Here is a 22567-nt window from a genome sequence, read left to right on the forward strand (position 1 = left end):
GATCAGGTAGGAGTATTTATAATAACACTATAAAACATCCTTCTGCACACAGTGAAGAGGTGGTTTATACAAAAACATTAAATGATACCTTCCTATTTAAGAGCATAGGTGAGTTAAGACTAGGGTTGCAAAGGGGCGGAAAGTTTCCGGTACATTTCCGGAAAGTTTCCATGGGAAGTTAAGCCGGGGAATTTTGGAAATATTCGATGCAAAATTAAACAAAAAACATGACATTTCAACAGATTATTTAAAAAAATAAAAAAGAGCCCTTCTCCCTCCAAAAAGTTCCATTAAACAAAAGCTAATCTTCCTTCAAGCAATCCTCTGCATTTTGGCTAAACCCTTTCAGTCAACGGGCTCTTCCTGGGCCTCATCAACATCACACTGAGTCTTGCTCTTCAGTGTCACTGTCCAGCCTTGTTGAGGATGGCTCTGTGTCAGGCTCAGAGAGTCTTAGGTTTGCCCGAATGCCAACCAGTTTTTCCACTCTCACATTTGTGAGCCTATTGCGAACCTTTGTGTGGTCTCAATAGCCATGCAGTAAGTAGTGTGCTATTGCATGGATATTCAAGTGTACTTGAATGGCATCTGTTTGTTTTAGTCAAGATTATGCTAAAATATACTTTCCCCAACTATTTTTAAGTTCCCTATGAAGAGCTAACCTTCGATTTTGAAAACTCCCAGTTTATACCCATGGAAAGTTTCCATCTTTGAAAATTCCCGGAATTTTGCAACCCGTTAAGACCAATGGGGCCACTTCAAAGTTTTTTTTTTTTCTGTTATCAGGTTTCAGTTGTAACTATATGATCGACTGGGTAAGAACAAAAGTTATATTCCTAAAACCATCTCAATCATCGTAAACAAAACAATTGCATAGTATAGTATTCTCTAAAAAAAGATCAACAAGTTTTAGATATAAGATCACAAATAATATATCTAGCCTGTTTAGCTGCATGACTTGGATCATAGTTTTCTGCAGAGGGAATGATCAAATCCAGCTTACTTCTCGATCTACACACAAATATGTTTAACTTGAACTGAACTCGGCCAGTGGCACATCTTCTTTGGCGTACAAACAACAGCAATCACAGACGTCACAGCTGATCAGCTCTACAGAGACATCATGAAGCGCAGCAGCTGGCACAGCATTGATTTACAGACTTATCTATCTCCATTTACGTACACACATCCTGACATGTTTACTTTGATCAAATCAGCTCATGACCTGGCTCACTCTACCCGTTTCCATGTCCCCACTCTTTATTTCTTACTAAATCACGTGTGATTTTGCGTATCCTTGAATAAAACCAAGCAGCTCATCTTTCACACTAACTCCATTAATCCCTTTTCCCTTGAGTAGTTTTAAGCTGTAACTCGCATGTTTTGGCTGGTTTATTAGGGGTCTGACACAAAAATGCTTTCTGAAATAGCAACCCCACTTTGTATTTAGTGGTTTTTTCCATTTTACCTCAGCAGACTTATACTTTTTAGGAAAGTTTCTTCATTTAACATCATGCAGATATAAAGAAATGCTGAGGTAAAATGGAAAAAACATTAAATACAAATGTGTTAGTTATTTCACAAGCCATTTGTATGTCAAACCCTTTGACCATCCAAAGATAAGCCTGCAAGGAGCAAAAACATCTTGCTTCATCTAAGACACAGAGGAAAAGGGATGTTTTCATCCTATTAAAGTAAATATCTCAAGTCTATCAACACAACTGAGAGATCACACAACATCTTTGAAACTATGTGGGTTCTGGCTGCTGTCTCCTTAAAAGAGGCTGACATTTGAACAGGTTTACCCTCTAAAATGAGTTGGCAATAAGGCATGGGTAGAAACAGTACGATGCAATTATGTTAATAACCTTTAATAAAGTACAGGTTTCATTTTCACTGACAACGTATGCATTATTATATAGATATACACAGATACCGTCAGCATGGCAAGGCACCATAGTTTACAAAAACTCGTCCATCTGTAACAAAGAATAAGGCAAACTTAGAAGCATTATTTAAATATGATAAACTTACTAAAACGTCTGCTTGGTAGAGATGGAGTTTTGTTTTGTTCTTGAGAATCCCTTCTGACCCGTCACCTCATGCTGTAAGACATCAGTGAATATCGAACTACAGACAGGATATGTTTCATTTAAAAAGTCTAACATTATGAGGCTAATTCAGAGAAACTGGAGTAGTTTGTTGGAAAAGGCAGCATCAACCTGCAAACATTATTAAGCAAAAATGCAGGTAAATGGCGCTCAATATGATCAAAGTCTTCCAAGTGTAACATCATATGGTTTCCAGTAAAGCTCTCCAATGACCAGCCTTTTCAGATTTTCTGTAAATTGTCTTTCTTTTCTTACATTTTTAGGAGTATTTTAGTGTTGTAACTGTAAGAATATGTGTTGTCCCTTAGCTGTGTGACAAAGGTCTCACATCATTACATTTAATGTCCATACTTCTTTGGTTTGCAGTAAAATATTTGGTATCTACAGTTCTTCAGGCCTGCAACCATTTTGGAAACATAATACGCCTGGTATTAAAGGCAACATCTGTAATTCAAATGTAAACAAAGCATTACAAACTAAAGTTTAGGAACATGCAATCACTGCCAAACTGATTGACTTGTTTTGAACTCAAACAGCTACTATATCTCTAAGCTTTTGTTTATATTGCAATACAATTATATTAAATATTACAGCACACAGAAAAAGGTCTGAGTAAAACAGAACCAAATATTTGAATTAAAGATAAACACACTGTTTTTTTGAAATTATTTGAATAAACTATTATTAGCATGATCAAAACGACAGATTAGGTGAACCCTTTTTGATATCCTAAATTCAGTTTCAAATGATTCCCAGATCACTCCTTCAAGTTCTTCTTAAGAATTCCTCAGTCCAGCTTCTCAATTGTGCTAAAATGAAGCACTCATAAAGTCAAGTGAGGTAGACCATAAGTTTAAAAAGCTACATAACCAGTAAACATATAATATACTGGTTTTAATACTGCAGTAATGGTAATAAATGTAAAACTACATTAGAAATGTGGGTAATACTGCGACTGAAGCTCCTTCTTTAAAAAGGTCCCCTATTATACTGTTTTTCATCAATATATTATAGGTCTCAGATATATACAAAGCATGTCTCTGAAGTGTTTGGCTCTGAATACCAAACAGATCATTGTAGCAATCCATAATCCCCTCTGTTTCAGTCCTGTTTCAAAATTGCTGATTCTCTGTCTTTTACTTTAGATGAAAATAAGGAGCCACTCCCCACGCCCCTCTGAGAGATATTTGGTTAAAAAGAATACAATAGGCGCGTTCACACCGCAGTACTTTTCCCACTTTAGTTCCGATATAGTTCCGAAATATCGCATTCACACCAAAAAGAGCCGGAACTAAAATGTATTAATCAGAACCCTTTTACCCCCGTTTCCGTCCCTGCTAGAGAGCAGGTACTTTCGTGGGAGAAAAAGGTTCCTACAGTATGTCTGATTGGCTGGGCGGATTGCAAACCACGCCCCGTAAAACTTCCAAAAAGTATTGTGAAGCCGCCATTTTATTATCCTCGCATTAGCATTATTAGCATTAGCCCAGCGCACAAACGCAGAGAGACTAACTTATGGCAACACAAAAGAAAACATGGGAGCGGTGGAGATGAGGAGGTGTCGGCGTTTTGGCGATTTACTCGGAAGGCTTCAGTAGAAGCTGCTGGGAGTCCTAGCAGCTTCTACTGAAGCCAGTCCCCAACTCTGGGGACTTCCGGCCGGGGACTTCGGGTGGCAGTATACGTCGTGAAGTTGTTTGCGGCCTGCCAGTAAACCCAACGCAGAAGAAGAAGAAGTGACGTCAGCGGCTTCATTTGCCTAATCCTTCGCCAGGAACTTATTCCGGTGTGAACGCGATCTGTACTTAGTTCATAAGAACTACAGAGTTCTCATGAACTAAGTTCTCATGAACCTTTGTGGGAAAAGTACTCCGGTGTGAACGCGCCTATTGGTGCTCTAGGAGGAGATTCAGGTGATCAGGTGTGTGGGGGGGGGGGGGGGGTTACCTCGGTTGGTGATTGGCTAATGGTTACACAAGCCAAAAAATCATTATGACATCATAAAGTGGCCAAAATCTGATCAGCTCATTTTCAGACAGGTTCTTATAAATGGATCAGAACAGAAAGTGAGCCAATCTTTTTTCCTGAAACTTTCAGAATCTCTTTACACAGAGGGGGCACATGTTGATCTATAAAATACATGAAAAACTGGATTTTGCATAATAGGTGACCTTTAAGTTACAGAATTACGCTGTGACTTGGCCTCAGAGATATGATCAAGGTTTCCCCTGAGAGCATCTGGGGTGGAAAGGTGCAGCGGTGAACGGGTCTTCCAGGGGTCTCCCCCCGATGGTCCAGGAATGCAGGGGCCCCACTGCCACGGAGCCCACCGCGGCCTGCTGACCGATCCTGGAGACGACCCGGTGCACGGCCACCGGCTGCTGGAGCAGAGGGGTGGCCCAGACACGGGGACACTGGGGACCGGGAGGGGACGACTCTGGGACCGGGGGACACTGTTTGCTGGTTTCAATCTGCGGTTCAGATATGTGAGTGCTAGCTTGGGTGGTTTCCTGCCTCTTTCCAAACGGTGCCTGGAGGAAGATATCGGATGCGTCAGCAGGTTTAAGCGACTCGCAGAAGGAGGGGCTGCTGAAGGGCATCTTACTCTCTTTTGCTGGCGTTTTGAAAGGAGCCAGCTGGAAGACATCAGAGGAGACCGGGCTGTTTGGAGGCTGCAACTGGGACACTGGGTTGACAGGAATAAAAGGCAGGCTGGTGGAAGTAGCTGGTATTGTGTGGGGTGTTGTGCTGCTGTCATCTGATGGCAACATGTGTTTATCATAGACGCATGCAGCATTGTTTGGCTGGATCTCCGGCCTAGGACTCTCCTCAGAGAGCTGCACAGGAGCCTCAGTCTGAGCATCTCTCTGTGCATCACTGCTGAGCTCCCTCTGCAGGTCTGTGAGAGAGGAGATGGAGAAGGGTCAGATATGAAGACACATGCATCAAAGATCTGCTGACCTCTTACAGGTTATCTACAATTTAATATATACAGCTATATCCATGACATAAACATTAAGGAAAGGAGTGTTAATGAGTGTTACCTGTATTCTGTTCATGTGTTTTACTGCCATCTGTTCAATATGTTGGGCTATGTTAGCTGAAGACATTTTCCCACAATACATTGGTATTCTAGTTTCCAAATTGGATCAAAACCCAAAACCATACTTGTCAAAGATTGGGTTTGTATCCCAGTTCTTTCAATCATACATCTTGCATCTGGAAGCTTATAAGAGTGATTGGAAAAATAGCCCAACCTATAAAGGATTTTAGTGTTCAATAGAGATTTCTATCAGCGATGTATCAGTGGGCAGATATATATTTTTTACAGAAAAACATGATCAAATGTCGTGTCAGTGCTCCACTGTTGAGCAAAATATGAATTGCACATTTGAATGTTCAAATGTAAACGTGTTTGTGTTCTCTATATAGAAAACATCTGTAATTAGTCTATAATTGTCGGTCAGGCTCCAGAAATAATCAAAATCCACTAAAATGCGGTATATCCCTGACTTGTGACTCCACTTAATTGAGAGGAAAAGGATAGCCTCTTTGAAGTTAAAGCAATAGTAAAAAAGTGGGGAAAAAACTAAATGTATTGACAAATACAATAGAGCATGAAGGTCTTACCTGAATAAGACTTAACCTGCTATCTGAGCAGAATACATTTGGATTAGTGCATTACACAGTGTGATGTCTTCTAATATATTATTGAACACATTTACAAATAAATGACCAGATCATTTAAGCCGGACTCAATGAACTTCATGCAGATATCTATACACGGAAATCTTTACCCCGTTTCAATAGCTTATGACTCCTTTGATATTATTAGCCGAACAAATGATTTAGTCTCATGACAAACATTGGAGCCTACATTACCCATAATGCAACTTAACTGGGGACACTTCGATCATTATGAAAACAGTCAACACCTTTTTTTAAATAATATATTAGTTCTTCGGTTGAGTAACTTCAACCAATATCCAGGACATTAAGAACATCTTGCAATCAATACTCAACACGTTGACATTCACATTTGTATTTTATTTGCCATCCCTTTAGAATTCTTTAATTATCTCACAAAAATAGAAGGAGCACACGATACCACAGCTCTGACGCAGGTTTGGGCCATCAAGACAAGAGTAGTCTCAAAACACTCAGAAGAATCAGATAATCAACAGGTTTCATTTTTTGGCAAAAACAACAGAGAAAAGGAGGGGCTTCTGTTTCACACCAAGGAGTAACCTCACTACCATTTAACACCGGAACACCGGCGGCTACAGGGAGAGAGCTCGGGGGTTGCATAGGCTCAAGCAGTAACTGTGAGTTGTTCAGAGGAAGGGTCATTAAGAGAAAGATGGAAACAACAAGAGCCTTCAGTTCACAGGCAGTACCTACAGGAAATACCTCAGAGACGTGCCTCTCCTTTAAGGTTCTGCAAAGATAAAAGGATGTAATTCAATAGTTTACATCAGGAGCTCTACTCAAAATACTCTCAATCTTAGATGGTAAATGAATACAATTGAAATTAGACAGGAATAAAGATGTTTATCATTATATTTATCATCAAAGAACATGTGAAGAAGTCACTGCTCCATGTTTTAAGTACAATTCTCAGATTTAAGGTGATTTATTTGACACTGCTGCCTTACAAGGTAACTATTGTATTTCATTTAAAAGGTTTAGAAAGAGATTTTAAGCTAAAAGCACGTCAAAATTGTTGTTCGTCGTCTTATTACTCTGTGCAATAAAGCTGCAGTAACGTTGAATCTAATCTAATAAAAAAAACATTACGATCCATGCACTTTATCTGACCAAACGTTTCTTTCAAAAAGAGACCTTTTAATACCAAATAAAATCCAGATTGTTGATGAATCTAAATGACTGTGCCACCTGAAGACTATTTGAAGTAGAATTCTCCAGACCGATCGCTCTCCAGCGAAGTGTAATCATGCATGAGGAGATAACCTTGTTTGACCTTACAGAAACGTTTCTATTGCAGATTTTTTTCAAACCCTGGACTGAGTTGTTGCACCTCCACTGTTGGCATATGAACCTTTTCACACTTCACAGAGCCCCTCACACATGAGCCTATCAGACAGATTCAGTAACATGGAGTGCAGACTTCCAGAGGAGGTGTGAGGCCAAAACAAATCCAACTCTCAGATGTAGCTCGGACTTCCTGAGAGAATTTAAGGGGGAGGGGCTGTGCTTTCAGAAGAGATTTTTAACGACAACGTGACTGTCACCGTATTTGCAACAAACATCAACACAAGGAGGCTACTGGAAAACACATTCAACAATTCTGACCACACACACACACACACACACACACACACACACACACACACACACACACACACACACACACACACACACACACACACACACACACACACACACACACACACACACACACACACACACACACACACACACACACACACACACACACACACACACACACACACACACACACACACACACACACACACACACACACACACACACACACACACACACACACACACACACACACACACACACACACACACACACACACACACACAGCTTTACAAAAGCACAATTTTCCAGAGAAATTCTAGATTTAGTAGCGATGAAATGAAACAGAATTCGGAGAAGTTAAACTCCCACTTTCCGTACAACTGTCAACTGTTTTTGAATAAAAAATATAATCCTTCATCAGTCCGTGTGAACACAGGCTCACTTTCTTTTCACAAAGAGGAGGAGGAGGAGGCGGAGTAAAACATGGGATTCAGACTCATTTCCAACAGTCTAGGAATATCATCTATACATTTTAATGTACCGACAATAATTGAATAAGATAAAACCAAGAAAAACCTTCTCAACCCACAATTTCACAAAGAGGAATGAAATATTTATATAGAGTATTCTTCAATATTCTTCAGTGATTATGGTGTCAGAATCATAGATATTTTATTATTATAGACTACTATTTATTTCTTACATTCATTCTCTAACACTCTATTCATATCAACATTTATTAACAGGAAAACAATGTCATTTTTCAGTCATATATCTATCACATATATATGTACATATATATATGGATGGATATGTGATATTTCACAAGTAAAGCAATATGTTTTCCACAAGTAAAGCTTTATGACAATGACTTAATATATACACGGTAAAATAACAGCCTGCAGGGGATGCAGATATCTATTTACATCAATTAGGAGTGAACATATGACAGGAATGTAGGGAGGATTGCACGATGCGGAATGGGTGTTCATGTTGATATTCAAACAAAAAGTGCAAGTGGGTGGAAATTACTTTTTTTTAAATGCCATTTTAGTGCCAAAAAAAAACACCTGAATAGCCTTAAATGTTTGCTCTATAGACAAAAGCTATTGTTTATTTTGTCTATTCATCTATTACTGCTGATTAATCAAATTATTGTTATGATTTCATGCATTTTCTATAGATATGGCACACTGCTATGAACAATGTTAAATGACCCTAGTTTGTCATTTAATTGCAAATCAAAATATTGCTTGCTTAGAGTATACACTTTTAAAAAAGATCATAATAAAAGCCAACTGATTCTCATTTGAAAATGTATTAATTTGTCATTTATTTATTTTGCTATTATATTGATAGTTTTAACTGTCTGCAGTTTGTTTACAGATTGTTTTATGGCACTTTCACGGCAAAGTCCGATCAGTAAAACTGTTAAGGTCCTGTTATTCTCTTCATTGTTATTCACAAGAACTCATAATATAGGACATCTGTTTATGGCTGTTTCCAGATTGTAATTTTCAGTCTAATCTATATCTATATATATTAAATTGTTTTTCGATATTCCACGAAACAGCCCTGACAGAGGTAACATTAATGACACTGTGCAAATCAGCCTGATGTCGCCTACATGACTAAGTTTCCCTTTAAAAAGAAATAAACTGACCTCTTTTAAACAAATGGTCACTTCACTTTCCTCTGGGTTTAACTAGTAGTCTAAAATGTGCAAATAAAGGAGAATTGAAAAAGGCAAACAACGACAATATCACTTGTTCACGATAATAACTACAACCACTTATAACTATGCCTATTGTACAATACAACAATGATCTCCTATTGTTTGCTATTAGACATAATGCAATATTGCTCAAACAAACTGGATAGCAGAAGTATATCCTGATTGACAGAAAGATGGTTAGTCTTTAGGAAGGATGCTGTTAGTGTTACTGGCCGAAAGACAGAGTGTGAGTGAGGGGGTGAGAGATGGGGGGTGAAGAGGAGCCAGACAATGACTGAGAGGTATGAAGAAGCGCAGAAAGGCGAGAGACGTTTCTACTGTAGGGGGGGGCTTGGGGGTGCAGGAAGCGAGCGATGACAACAGTGTTGATTGCCGTTATGCTATGCCAGTCTATAATCCGGTGTTACAGCGTCTACGGGGGGGGGGGGGGGGGTGGGTGGGGGGGAGCCGCCTACAAGTCGATGAGCTGGTCCACCAGCTGCAGAGAGCGGGCCAAGCTGTGGGGCAGGCTGGATTCAGAGCCGCCACTGTTACTGCGCGAGTGGCCTCCTGAAACTGGCCGGAGAGAGGGGGGGGGAGACGAATACAGGCAAACAGAGGAGGAGGGGAGGGGGGGGGAGCAGAAGAGCGGGAGTCACAACAAGCACGGCAGTAAAGGAGAGGGGAGAGAGGTCGAGAGAGAAAGAGAGGGGGCAGAATTTACCCATTTACATCTAAAACACTGAGGACGTTAAATAGATCCTGTAATGATCCTGTTAGCACTATGTTTGACTATCATGTTCATTATTTAGCATATCAGCATGCAACTGAGGGAAGACCCAATAAACACTTTGTATTTATTCCTAAAAAGCAACTTGACCCACTGGTGGAGGAGGTGAAGACTAACCTTGGGAGTTCTTCCGGCCAGTGACGGGGATCGGATCAAACTCGTCCTCCTGGTCCTCCACTGGGGTCGGCTGCAGCTCCAAGTCTGAGATCAGGAGAGACGAGTCTGCAGAGGACGAAGAAAGGTGGGTTGTTGATGTATAAGTCTTAAAGGGGCCCTATTATGCTTTTTGGGGTTTTCCATTTTTTTAATATAGTGTGTTATATAGGTTTTGTGCATGTAAATGGTCTGCAAAGGCTTGAATCCAAAGGTTCCCCCCAGAGGGAGTTACTCTCCCACACACTCCCCCCCTGTCTGAACACCTTATAGGACTCTTTTGTTTATTACCGTAACAGTGACATAAATACATAACACCAGTGATTCTATTGGCTAGCGCTCCAACACATTGTACGTGATAGGCTAAGAGACGGGACATCTCTAAAAAGTTGAACAATCTCTACAGAGCTGGCCAGCTAACCAATCAGAGCGGACTTGGCTCTGGTTTCAGACAGAGGGTGAAAAGAGGTGCTGCAGCACAGGCAGTGTGAGAAAAATAAAAAGTTTTTTGAACATTAAAGCAACATTTCAGAGTAGAGGCATAAAATACAAATATAATCATACAAATGAGCAACATATGTCCTCTTTAAGAGCCCAGAAGGTTTTAGATTGGGAGTGAAACGTTTAGAATAAGGATCATTGTGGCGGATTTAAAAGAACATTGTAGAATAGATAATTCATCCAAACGTAGTTCAGGCTTACAATCAAATAACTCAATACCTTAGTCAGCATGAGAAACAAAATCAGCAGTGAGTGCACTAACACATCGGAAGCTCTTCAGTAGTTAAAAGATAAAACAATAAGATGCATCAGTAATAATTGGCATCATGCCAGGCTGTGATGCAGAAAGTCAGAAGCCTTCATTCACCAGTCAAGAGCCAACAACTACGACACAGCTATGAAGCGCTCAATGTCGGACATAAAAAAACAACATATATGAAATATGGTTTTGAATTGTTTTTACCTGGCTTAATGTTGAAACTGTATGAAGTCATGACGACAAACAGATTGGATTATACATCTTTTTAAATCCGTGATGAAAATGCTTTTGCTGCCCCTTAGTGGTTTAAAATGTAATGACTACTGTAGCATACAATTTAGCTCAGTAAACAACATGTGCTGTGTTTATCTTTGGGAATAAAATAATAGCCCTAAGAAACCGAAGCATTTCTGATATTTCTCCAAAAGAAAGCAATACAAGACCAAAAGCATATAATAGGAATAAACCAAAGTAAGTATGTTAGCCAAAATGTTGCAGAATTTCGTCCATAAATGCTTATACAATTATTTGTACTGAGTAACTTGCTTGTTCACGCGCTTAGTTTTTATGTCCTTAAATGCATTTGAATGTTTTATTAATGTCCTATGTGAAACGTTCTGAAATGCCTTCTGTTCTACATTTTTAAAAGCCTTGTTTCGGAATGATGCTCTATAAATGCAATTGTCTTGCTTCTGTGGAGAAAGAGTTCTTGAGACTCTTCGGGGCTCTTTACCCGTGTGGATAAACCAGTCTTCAGATGTGCACAGCTTACCTGCTACAGGCGGTGCAAAGTCCCCAGACAACAGACTGAAATCATCCAGAGCAGAGGCAGCGGAGGAGGGAGCGGAGGAGAGGGAGGAGGTGGTGCTGCTGCTGCTCGCTGCCGGGGGGGCGGAGGAACCGAAGATCAGAGAGCAGCCCAGGAGAGAGTCGTCTGTGGTGAGAGGGTCTGGAGGGGGCCGGAGGACATACAGGTGAGGGAAGAAGAGGGAAAAGGGTTAGATATGGTTCAAGTGTAAAGAGAACAAGGAGAGATGACTAAGATCTACAGAGATCCTGAGATACATGCACCAACCCTTGGACTTATGTTACTTTTACAAATGAAAAGCTTTTATATTTCCAGACCTTTTAAACTCTTAGAAACAAAATATATGCCTGCAACGGAGTGCACACACACACTCACACACACCTTTTGCAGCCACTTCCACAGAGCCACCGAAGGGATCAGACAATGACAAGAGGTCCTGAAGCAGGAGTGAAGACGGTTCTGGAGATTTGAGTCCTTCTATCAGCTTTTCTGGAGGCCAGTGAATAATAAGAGACGATAAATGAGACATATTTGAGCAAAGTGCAACACAAATATCAGCTACACACTTAAAAACCCATTTGAAATAATACCGGTATAGCAAACAAACAAACAACTGCTAAGAGTGTGTACTGTACAGACGGATATTTAGTCTAGAGCCAGACTTGCTGCTGATCATGCACCTGACGTTAAGATCATGCACTTATAATTAAATATTTATTCAACGTTAATTCACTTTGCTAAGGACCATGAACAAATGCTTTTTCAGGTATTGACGGTTTTGGAAATAACATATCAGGATTTTGTTTTCTGGCTTGTCATGAATGAATACTTATGTATATGGACAATATTTATACACAATACCAACAAAGAAAAAGACTACAAAGGGGTGAGGTTTATGTGTGTACCATAAACCCACAGAGAGACGTTACCTGGTGTATCTGACAGATCGAGGATACTGAAAGGATCTGGGACAACCAGCTGAGAGGCTCCTGAATCCACATCAACAAGGTTTGATGCTCTTTCATCTAGGAAACAGAAGAAGTGTTTTTACAGCAAAGACTTTTAATCCATCACGAATCAGAAAAAAAACAGCATTATGGGAGGAAGCAGATTTCTTTGTTGGTGCCTTTCAATAAAAAGGGTCCAGACTTCTTGTTTTAATTCATAAATAGCTGAGGGCAATGACAAAGATAGAATGTGACGTACCATTATCTTGGGGTGTATCCACAGTTAAGTCCAGCAGGCCTGGTATCAACTCCTCTGTGGATGGAGGCTTAGTTTCTAAAAGTAAATCTGAAAAAAGGAAATTCCCAGTTATGAATCAACAACACATTTAAACACACACATGCACACACAGTAGCACTGATGATAGTACCTGTAGGCTTTTTGTCCTCAGTTTTGAAACCATCTGCAGAGAGGTTGGAAAATGTATCATCGTCAAAAGGGTTCCATGCAGAGGCGGAGTCGGTGGTCTCAGCAGGGGGTCCAGATTTGTTCTGGTGCTGGCCCCCATCAACAACACCAAAGTCAACAAGCTGGGCGGTACTGGGTGGAGATGCAAGTGGTGATCTACAGGTAAAGAAGGGTTATAACATAAGATCATAAGTAAAGGAAAAAGGCTTGATTTGAGGTTTCTCTTCAGGTGTATTCCAGTAGGGTCAACGCACTGGTTGGGGGCAGCGTCTGCATTAGCTCCCTGCGGCTGCTGCTGCGAGGGGTCGCTCACAGGAACTCCAGCGAAGCCGCTCACTGTGACATCACTCGGTTTGGCGTCACTCGGGGTGCGCTGGTGGCCTCGCTCTTCAGTTGTCTTTGGAGAGGAAGGAGGAGTCTGATCACAAGAAGCAAAACACAGGAGATCAGGAAACAGTCTATAGAGGGTGTCACAAGTAACAAAGTGTCACGGACAATGGGTTTCAGTGTTTGATAGAAATGTGTGGAAAATTAATGTAATCAAGTTTTTATTTAAGTCAAAGTCAACTTTTTCGTTAATCTTTCAGTTTGTGTGTACAGACACAAGTTAAGTACCGTTTCCCAGAAATCCAGAGGAATACAAAATACAAATATATATAAAAATATGTATACATGTGTTATTCTCTGTCAAAGCGTCTTTGAGTGTTTAGAAAAAAGTGCTATATAAGGGTCATGTATTTGTTATTATTACATATAATTATATATATATATTTGTAATCTTTTTTTCTCAACTTTTCTTTTATGGTATTGAGACATATTAAAATATTAAGATTTTTGAAAGAGAAAAGAAAGAGAAAGAAGAAGAAATGGAAACAATTGATGGATATGAGAATAACCAGAACACGAGGCCATGCTGCTAAAACATTGCACACATAAAGTTAAACTTCTTTAATTCTGACTGCTCTCCGATGTTCGACCATGTTGAAGCTGGATAGTGTGCAGAACTCACCGTCTCAGCTGTTTTCAGGCTGCTTTCAGAGGGGGCGGCTGATGGCGGAGTTATCTGCTGCTGCTGCTGCTGCTGCTGCTGCTGCTGCTGCTGCTGCTGCTGCTGCTGCTGCTGCTGCTGCTGCTGCTGCTGCTGCTGAGAGACCAGCGGCTGACCTGGGGCCTGTTTGACGGGGGAAGCCTGAGCCGCTGGCTGCTGAGCCTGCTTACGCCGAGCGGGACGCTGAGGAGCGGCCGGGCTCGATGGAGCGGCCTGCTGGCAGGGGGCGCTGGCTGAGGGGGGGGGGATGGTCTGCTGCTGAACTATGGGCTGTGCTTGGGGTTCAGCCTTGGTCACTGGAGACACCACTGCTGCTGCTGCTGCTGCTGCTGTGATCTCTGCGGCTGGCTGCACCTGCATCACACATAGATACACTGTCACACACGGCAAACCATCTTAACTGAGATGGTGCCCAAGGTCCCACAGCAACTGTACATTTATGATTATTTTTTCTATATCATTTTTTATCAATTTATGATTGATGCCCATCACAATTTCCCAGAGAACAAGGCTACTTTTCGAGCTCATTTTGTCTGACTTACAGTCCAAACTCTAACTTGATAAATGACTTTAACAATTACCAACATTGTAGCACTTTATATTTGTATCAATCTACTTATGTATGAATTAACAGCACTTGTGTGAAGAAGATCATTACTTTGGCCAAACATACTTAATATATTCATTTAATATATTTGTGTAAGCTGACATTTATGATTATTTTTTGTATACTGTCTTGTATACTGTGAATTTCCCAGAGAACCAGGCTACTTTTTGAGCTTGTTTTGTCTGACTTACAGTCCAGAATCTAACTTGATAAATGAATTAAACAATTACTAAAATTGTAGCTACTATGTATGAAATAACAGCACTTGCGTGAAGAAGATCATTGCTTAAGAATCCAAACACAAAAAGCCAGACATGCATTATACGTTGCTGGCGATGCTTGTTTCTGCTGCTTTCCCCCCACATTTGTCTACGGATCATTTTCCATAGTTATTAATAGACCCCTGTAAACAGCTCCTCTGTCTGTCAGTGTAATTCAGTATGTACCTGCTTCTGTGGAGCTGCAGCCTGATTTGAATTGTTTTGCGGCTGGACGATCGGCAGGACTGAAGTCTGAGCCTTCTGTGACTGCAGAGCTGCAACCGGCTGAGAGAGGTTCAGACTGACTCCTGGAGGATGTTGAAAAGAGCAGAGACTACAGATTACTCAACAGCAAAGGCAACATGTATCAATTTCATAATTATAATATATACAATTAGAGGAAAACGGTATGAACTCAGAGTGTGTGGGAAAACATTCCATCATCACTTTGGGCCTGTGGTTAGATTGCTTTAACCTGCCTACTTGATCTGTTCCTGTTGAGGTTGCAGTATCAATTTGTAAACAAAGGATCAGAGAGATGTCTGTATGCAGCACCTCTTTATTCATCAAAAGTCCAGCTTCATTTCCCCATGACAGAGAGGAGAAAGGACAGAGTGCAGTACGTACCCACAGGCTGAGCTGCACCACCAGGGAGATTAGCCCGCTTGCGAGGGGTGAGAGCAGCCGGCTGGATGGGGAGGATGCCAGCGGCGGGCTGTGCATGGGCGGCTTTGGGCCTCTGGCGGGGGGTGATGGAGGTCTCAGTGGTGGGAATAGGATCCGTCAATCTGGCAACAAAAGGAGCATGTTGGCCTTCTTGTTAATCATGGCAAATAGTGTTAGTATAATTATGTAATGAGTATCAGAACACTGACTGAACCTATTTACTTCAACAACATGTCCTGTTACTACAGCTTTAATGGTGGGACAGTGTGAGCCTGCTTGCCTGGGCTTAGCCTGGTTCTTCTTTGCTGCTGCAGCCTCACTCGCTTTGATTGGCTCAGGAAGTTTACAGGGAATTGGAGAATTCTGGATAATGGAAAGAAAAACAAAAACAATAGAATTGTTTGTTGAATTTCCAGAAGAGAACTGTAGTAGTGACAAAGAAAAATATACAATTAGACAATAAAAACCTCCTAATTCAGCAGTAACAATAAAGACTATTTCTACTGTTTGCAACTGATGAATTAGTGCAGATTCTCCTACCTCACTGCGACAACAAAGTCAATCCCTGATGAGAGCAAGACAAGCATTCCCAAATATTTCAGCTGACGCGGTGCTGAGAGAGACTGACCTTCACATTCTGGACAGGGCAGGTCCGCTGAGCTAGTTTAAAAGCAAAGAAGGAGACCTGGTAGATGTCAGGTCTTTTCTCTTGGTCTGGCTCCAGCATGTAACCTGAAAAACAACCACGAGGAAGCAACTCAAAAAGCTTCACTTGATATTCCTATTTAAACTGAATTAGTTGTTTTTGAAAACATTAAAAACACTTGAGAAGGACTAACGAATGAGGCAGTGCAGATCATAAGAGTAGCGGGAGTTGTCTGGAATGGTGAAACTGCCATCACAGATGGCCACCTGGCTTTCACCAAAGGGCAGAGTGAAGAAGCACACTTTGTACAGCAAGCAGCCCAGAGCCTGGAGAAACAACCACATGCCCCGTCACACCACACAAAGACAGGAGGAGAGGAGAGGGAAATACTTAATAATACAATTAATACACAATAAGGTACAAAACAAAACCTTTGCCTCTCTAAATACCAGCTGTTAACATTTTTAAAACTGTGATTTCAGTCAAACATTTTAACAACATGACTGAATCTAAAACATCTGCGCCCTGCTGTAACAAGCCTACAGGTTTAATATGTTATCGTTATGTCAAACTAAGGTTCTACTGTAAAAACTACAGCATGAATGATTGGTATTATTTTCTCGGAGTATAATCAAATCAATACTTTGATCCTGTTTTTCATGAATGGAGGCTACGGTGTTTATTTGAAAGGGTACTGTATGTGCGTGCGTGCGTTCTTGTTATGGATATCACAATAGTGTTTCCTCACTCACCCAGACATCTGATTTTGTAGTGATAATCTGGTTATTGTAGAGGTTCACCATCTCAGGAGCACGATATGATAAAGTTGTGTACCTGAAGGAATACATTAACAACAACAAAACTAAATAAACTACTGGTTCAATGTGTCAGTGAAGAAAAACAGCTGACATAGTTCCATCTGCTCATAGATGCACTTTAATGCAAATAAAGTTAATTATTACATCCATTACTAATTACACCACACTAAGCTTGTTTTGCACAAATGTGAAAGCATAAACTCTGCAACCCTGCAGTCCATAGTTGAAATTCAATAATGAATCTTTAATAAGACAACAAGACTGCTCATGATTGAAAAGCGGCTGAGCGTTTCTGTGAGGCTAGACCTAAAAGGAATGCTAATGAATGAAAGCTGCAGGGGCAAAACTAGACGCACTAACTTTTTGATCTCTTCCTCCACGACGGCCACTCCTTCAGTCTGAGGGCTCTGGAACTTGTTGGTGGCGCTGCCAAAGTCACACAGCACATAGTGACCCTTGTCATGCAGGAGGATGTTCTCCACCTGACAATCAAATGAGGAGAAGGGATGGGAAACACTGTTAGGAGGCAGAGCCGTTATGCTCTAATACAGTCTGACACACAAACTACTCAACTTTTTTAATGTAATTCTAAAAAACACCACTGCAATAAAAAGTAGTCTTGCCATATGGATTAAATCCGCTGAGTGACAGTAACCTAAAATGACTGCGACAGACACGCTGCAGTTGACTGCGCTCAGGAGAAATGGAAAGGTTTTGGGAGCATTTTGACAACTGACCATCTCCTCTCCCCTCCTGTTGGAGCTCTGCATAATCAAACACAGCTTCATCTCACATGATATCAATCATATTGCTTCAACTACTAAGCATGGTGATCTTCAGTAGGTGTTGCCTTGGTTTTAACGCCGGGGCAACACACTGCGAAGAATAAAAATAGCCAAATGTATCACCTTAAGGTCTCTGTGGATGATGGGTGTCTTGCGCTGGTGCAGGCGAGAAACAGCATCACAGGTGTCACAGAAGATCTGCAGCACCTCAGCCTCAGTGAAGCCGGTCTGCAGCCTCTGATTCATCAAATTCACCACCTGTCCCCCTGCGAAACAATATCACATTATACAGCGTCAAAAACACAATCACTGGTATACAATTGAACCTCAACTTGTGTTTTTTATTCTGTGTAATTACTGATAATGGACCCAAACTCAAATTCTTTCAGTATTCTTAAATAATTCCCCCCTCAGCACTCACCCTTGCAGAAGTCCATAAGAATGAAAACCTCCCACACATCCCTTGATCCCATAGCAGTAATGCTGGAGTCCAGATAACCAACAATATTCTTGTGACCAACAAGGTCTTTCTGCAAGGACACAAATAGGCATTAAAGAGCATTAACAAACCGCCGTTCATAAAGGTTTTACCAAAAAGCACAACTACTGCTAACCTGCATCAAATGGGACTACTAATGAATGAAAGCATTTCATAAGGGCTCGATTCATTCTTCAGAAAGGTTGCCACAAAAATGACTAAATGATACGCGATACAACAAAACGATGGAGGAGGAAGGAATACTTCCATATTGTTTTTCTGCATAGAGGTAAATAAGAAGTTAAACGCCGTCACACATTTAGTTTAATCTGGCCAGTGTTTAACGATGCAGTGTGAGGCCATCACCTGCAGAGGGAGTTGCAATGGAGAGCAACATCAGGAACCTATTACGTAATGAAAACATGTCAAGTACTGCAGATGGGGTGAAGGTGTGCGCCTGTGTGTGCATGTGTGTGAGGAAGCGAGTGAGGAGAATGAGAGGTAAAGAATGTCATGTGAAAAAGATAAATGACATCAGATATCACTTTAGATTTTTTTTTTTTAGGGTCTTTTAGTTTGATTTAAAAAGAAAAACTAGGACCTACAGTAAGTTGCTAGGAAGAATTGCATGTAGTACTGATGAATGTTTACACCATCAGACATGTGTATGTAATCGGAGGATCCATTTCTTCCTTCCTTCCTTCCTGTGTGGTCCTTCAGACTTAAAAGAACATGTGTTTGAACTAAATGAATGTAGAAGTGCAGTCACAAAAAAATGCTTCTAGATAATGTAAATGTTGTAGTAGGGTACCATGATATACGTTAGTCACTATAAATCCTAAATCTGCTGCTCTTGCTCTTTTACCAGGTCAAGAGGTCAGGCTATATGTGACTACTCTTCTTTTATTACCTGCGTGTTGTCCATGAAATTAATAGAAGGGACAGCTTTATGTTATTTTATACAAGTAACCCGGCAGCATACCCTGTGTAGGGTAACAACCAGAGCTTCAGGACCTTTGAACAATCTCACTGATGAAAGGTGTTCATGGAAATAACCCCTTTGACTCATTTCACAAAACACCTCAGGGGGAGAGCGGAACATGTAAGACAGCACTATGAAAATAAAAACAAATCCCACCAAGAACCAGATGAATCAATAAAGAGCGAACATGCGTGTTCTGAACCCACTTGTTCTTTGGATTTCCTGACAGCAGAGCTTCAATGTTTCTCGACAAATTGATCAACGTAAAAATAATAGCCAACCATTTTGATAACCGATAAATAAATAGATAGTCAAAAATGGAGATTTCCTTTGACATTAAGCTATATATCTTTGGGTATTGGACTCACACAATAAGCAGTTCTCTTCTCTGCTTTTCTAGAGAAAAGAGAACCTGTACATGTAGATTTCTTGTTTATTTCCAGGCAAAATCCTGATGGCAGATCACATGAGAACTGTGTGAGAACAAGCAGGGAAATATTGAATCAACTCACCATTATTTGTATCTCGCATTTGCACACCTGCAAATCATGCTCATTGTTGACATACATCCTCTTCAGGGCGCAGCGCACCCCTTGATTTGTTCGCACCAGGAACACAATTGCAAAGCCACCTGAAGGGATGAGAAAGAAAACATAAAGAAATGTCACAACCCCCGAAATCTAGATGCACACTAAAACATTATTGCCAGGTTTAATAGAAAATGTAAAAGAGATATGGGGAATTCCAGCATCACAGCATTGTCACAAGTTTTCTTTAGTGCATTTTGGAAATGTAGCTGAACATTTTACACCCAATTACTTCCACAACTGTTGTAAGCTGGGTTTGGATATCAAAAAGGATAATCAGGACCAAATGGTGCAGCCTTATAGCGTTATATATTAGTCATAGCGTTGCTGCAGGGTTTACGTAGAGGCCTACATTGAGGCCTAACCATCTGGTATAGCTCAGACCACAAATTCACTTTGCCGAGTTCACTTGTGACAGGGTCATCAGTTTCAGGCAGACATTGCGGTTATACTGCATCCTCTCGTCGACAAAGTATTGTATGGCACGGTAGCTCTATCACACTTTGTCTCATGTTGCTGTCGGTATTGAAGGGCAAGTAGCTGTAATTGACAAACTATTTCATTATTTTGTTTGTTTTTGTTTTGAGTAAGGGGCAGGCTAAATAACATTTGTCTTCTCCCTGCTAGACACTTATAACCGTGTGTTTTCTTTGGTTGGTTCTAGGGCTTTGCGTACTGTAAAGGAGATGTAATTATCTCACCCTATGGTTGAGAAGATTATGTTCAATCAAAATTCATGAGAGTAAAGGAATGTTTGACAATAGCAGGTTCATCACTGCCATATTCTCTCATGTAATTGTTACTGTACTCGTCTTAGCACATATGCTACTATTGGCTTACATGATGCTCAGATAAACTGTACAATAGAAAAAGAAGAATACCAAATTCCCAGGTTTAAATGGTGAATAGTTGCTTTTGAATCAAGTACAGGCCTCCACGTCACTATCAGTAAATGTGCTGCTGATGCCAAACAGTCATACCATCAGTATCTATTAAGAAATACAACAATTGCACTACACATTAACCCTTCATTCATTCAAATAAAAAGGGGATACAATAACTGCTTTTTCTGCACCAGATAGGTATGCACATTCTTCAATCACACTTCTGATTCATAAAACAGGAAGCAGTTGTGTTAGTCAGTGTGAAGCTGAGAAAGGCAGTAGGCCTCTTTTTTTCATGAATGCATCATGCCTGTGGGGATGGCATAAGGTTACATCCCGGCCTGCCCTGTCATGTGACTCAAGTATTTGGCTTGCGGGACACACATCATATTCTAAATTGAATCTCATGCATTTAAATATATAGGGATAGAGGTTACAATAAATGGCATCATTCGGCCTGCGCAACCCCTTCTCACCTTCAGCAATGATCTCCTCCACAGTGACTTGGTGCCGCCCGACAGTGAAGTTTCTGCCAATGAAATTTCCGCCTGCATGACTGGACCCCGAGCTTCCCCCCCCTCCAGAACCGGGCCCGGAACTCACCAACTCCCGACGGGAATCAAAGAACTTCCTCATGTTGTCAGACTGACAGGAGGTGTGTCAATCAATCAGATGAAGGGCTTGTTTCCTGTGCAATGAATTATTGCACTGATATATAAATGCTGGTCAGAATGTGCACCTAAAATCGGACGAGTCTACTTTTAGTCTCAAACCATGCAGGGATGCCTTCGTCACTTGTGATTTTGACAGATGTGTTGGTTGCAGATCTCATTTGCTTGCCAAACACAAGCCAGTTGGTGATAGCTAGAGCGGTTGCGACTCGCTTGTTATGTAAGTGAATTACACCACCCAGGAGGCTAAAGCATCTCCGGAGAAAGTCTTTCTTTAGCTATCCATCCAGCTGTTCATGGTCGGCTGCTGATGATGATAACATTAGCTCCTTCTCCATCTCGTCCAGCCATTACAGAGCTAGCTAAGTGCTAGCTACTTATCGCGCTATGACATTTCGTGTAAGGTTATCCAGGTTATCCTGAGAAGATAATGTCTTATGTTGCGATGTATCCGACGTGTGACTTGTGTGTTAGCGATACCTGGAACAATCTTTCCATCCTCAGTCAAGTGAAGCCGCCTTTGGATGGCACATAGCTGCCCGTCGAGCTATTTAATTGCTCCCATTTAGATTAAAACTGTGATTTTGTTGTAAGCTAACGTGTTAGCGCCGCTGCAGCCATTGACAAACACAAGCACGCGCGGGGTCGACAGACAACGTAATCCTCCGTCTGATGCGACTGCAGATAAAACAACACACAATTTGACATCTACCAAAACGTTAGGCAGAGGTTTCAACCCAGCAACCTAATCTCTGCAACCACAGCAATCTTTGGCTGCCAGCGATATCGCAACATCCTAGCTGTTGCTGTTGACGCACGGACGGAGTTCTGGGTATTGTAGTTCAGAGCGAAGCTGCAGCCTCCCCTCCCCCTAGCGAATGTGGTCATATGGGGCGTTCAAGTCCTATCGCTCAGCCCGGAAATACGAGAAATGAGGAACACCTTTAACACCCTTTAGCACTAGTTCAGTTCGGTTATCAGTAATAACAGTAATAAAAGCAACAAAGTACATTTTCTCAAGTATTGTACTTTTTGAATATTTGTACTTTTACTTCTTTCGAGTTTTTCCATGTAGGCCTATTGCTTGTTTATACTTA

The 22567-nt window shown here is 41.0% G+C and overlaps 1 protein-coding gene across 3 annotated transcripts; it reads right to left on the bottom strand.

Annotated features, from left to right (window-relative positions):
* Positions 1 to 1855: 1855 nt before the first annotated feature.
* Positions 1856 to 22295, bottom strand: LOC307024752 (AP2-associated protein kinase 1-like). 3 transcript variants are annotated; one of them, XM_079659136.1, is made up of 20 exons: positions 21276 to 22295; positions 19841 to 19959; positions 18290 to 18398; positions 17992 to 18134; positions 17444 to 17565; positions 17018 to 17099; positions 16459 to 16591; positions 16248 to 16351; positions 15900 to 15982; positions 15581 to 15741; positions 15140 to 15261; positions 14048 to 14440; positions 13293 to 13456; positions 13001 to 13194; positions 12832 to 12918; positions 12555 to 12650; positions 12007 to 12114; positions 11590 to 11766; positions 10022 to 10126; positions 1856 to 5010 (listed from the first exon to the last, which is right to left on the bottom strand). In XM_079659136.1, exons 1-20 carry the CDS (start codon positions 21433 to 21435, stop codon positions 4328 to 4330), a joined length of 3345 nt encoding a protein of 1114 aa, XP_079515262.1. In that variant the 5' UTR covers positions 21436 to 22295; the 3' UTR covers positions 1856 to 4327. The 3 variants fall into 3 exon arrangements, with proteins under 3 accessions (XP_079515262.1, XP_079515264.1, XP_079515263.1); XM_079659138.1 differs by lacking the exon at positions 1856 to 5010 and adding an exon at positions 6138 to 9684; XM_079659137.1 differs by lacking the exon at positions 1856 to 5010 and adding an exon at positions 6138 to 9690.
* Between the last annotated feature and the right edge of the window lie 272 nt (positions 22296 to 22567).

This window comes from Notothenia rossii (genome assembly GCF_949606895.1).
Source record: "Notothenia rossii genome assembly, chromosome: 11".
NCBI lineage: Eukaryota > Metazoa > Chordata > Actinopteri > Perciformes > Nototheniidae > Notothenia > Notothenia rossii.

Bases quoted from the DNA above. Each gene is read 5' to 3' on its own strand.
- LOC307024752 (XM_079659136.1), bottom strand. From the start codon at position 21,435: ATGAGGAAGTTCTTTGATTCCCGTCGGGAGTTGGTGAGTTCCGGGCCC. The intron at 17,100-17,443 runs GTTAGTGCGTCT...GTATTCCTTCAG, and splicing joins GTGGAGGAAGAGATCAAAAA to GTACACAACTTTATCATATC. The intron at 15,983-16,247 runs GTCAGTCTCTCT...TCCATTATCCAG, and splicing joins GCCCTGTCCAGAATGTGAAG to AATTCTCCAATTCCCTGTAA.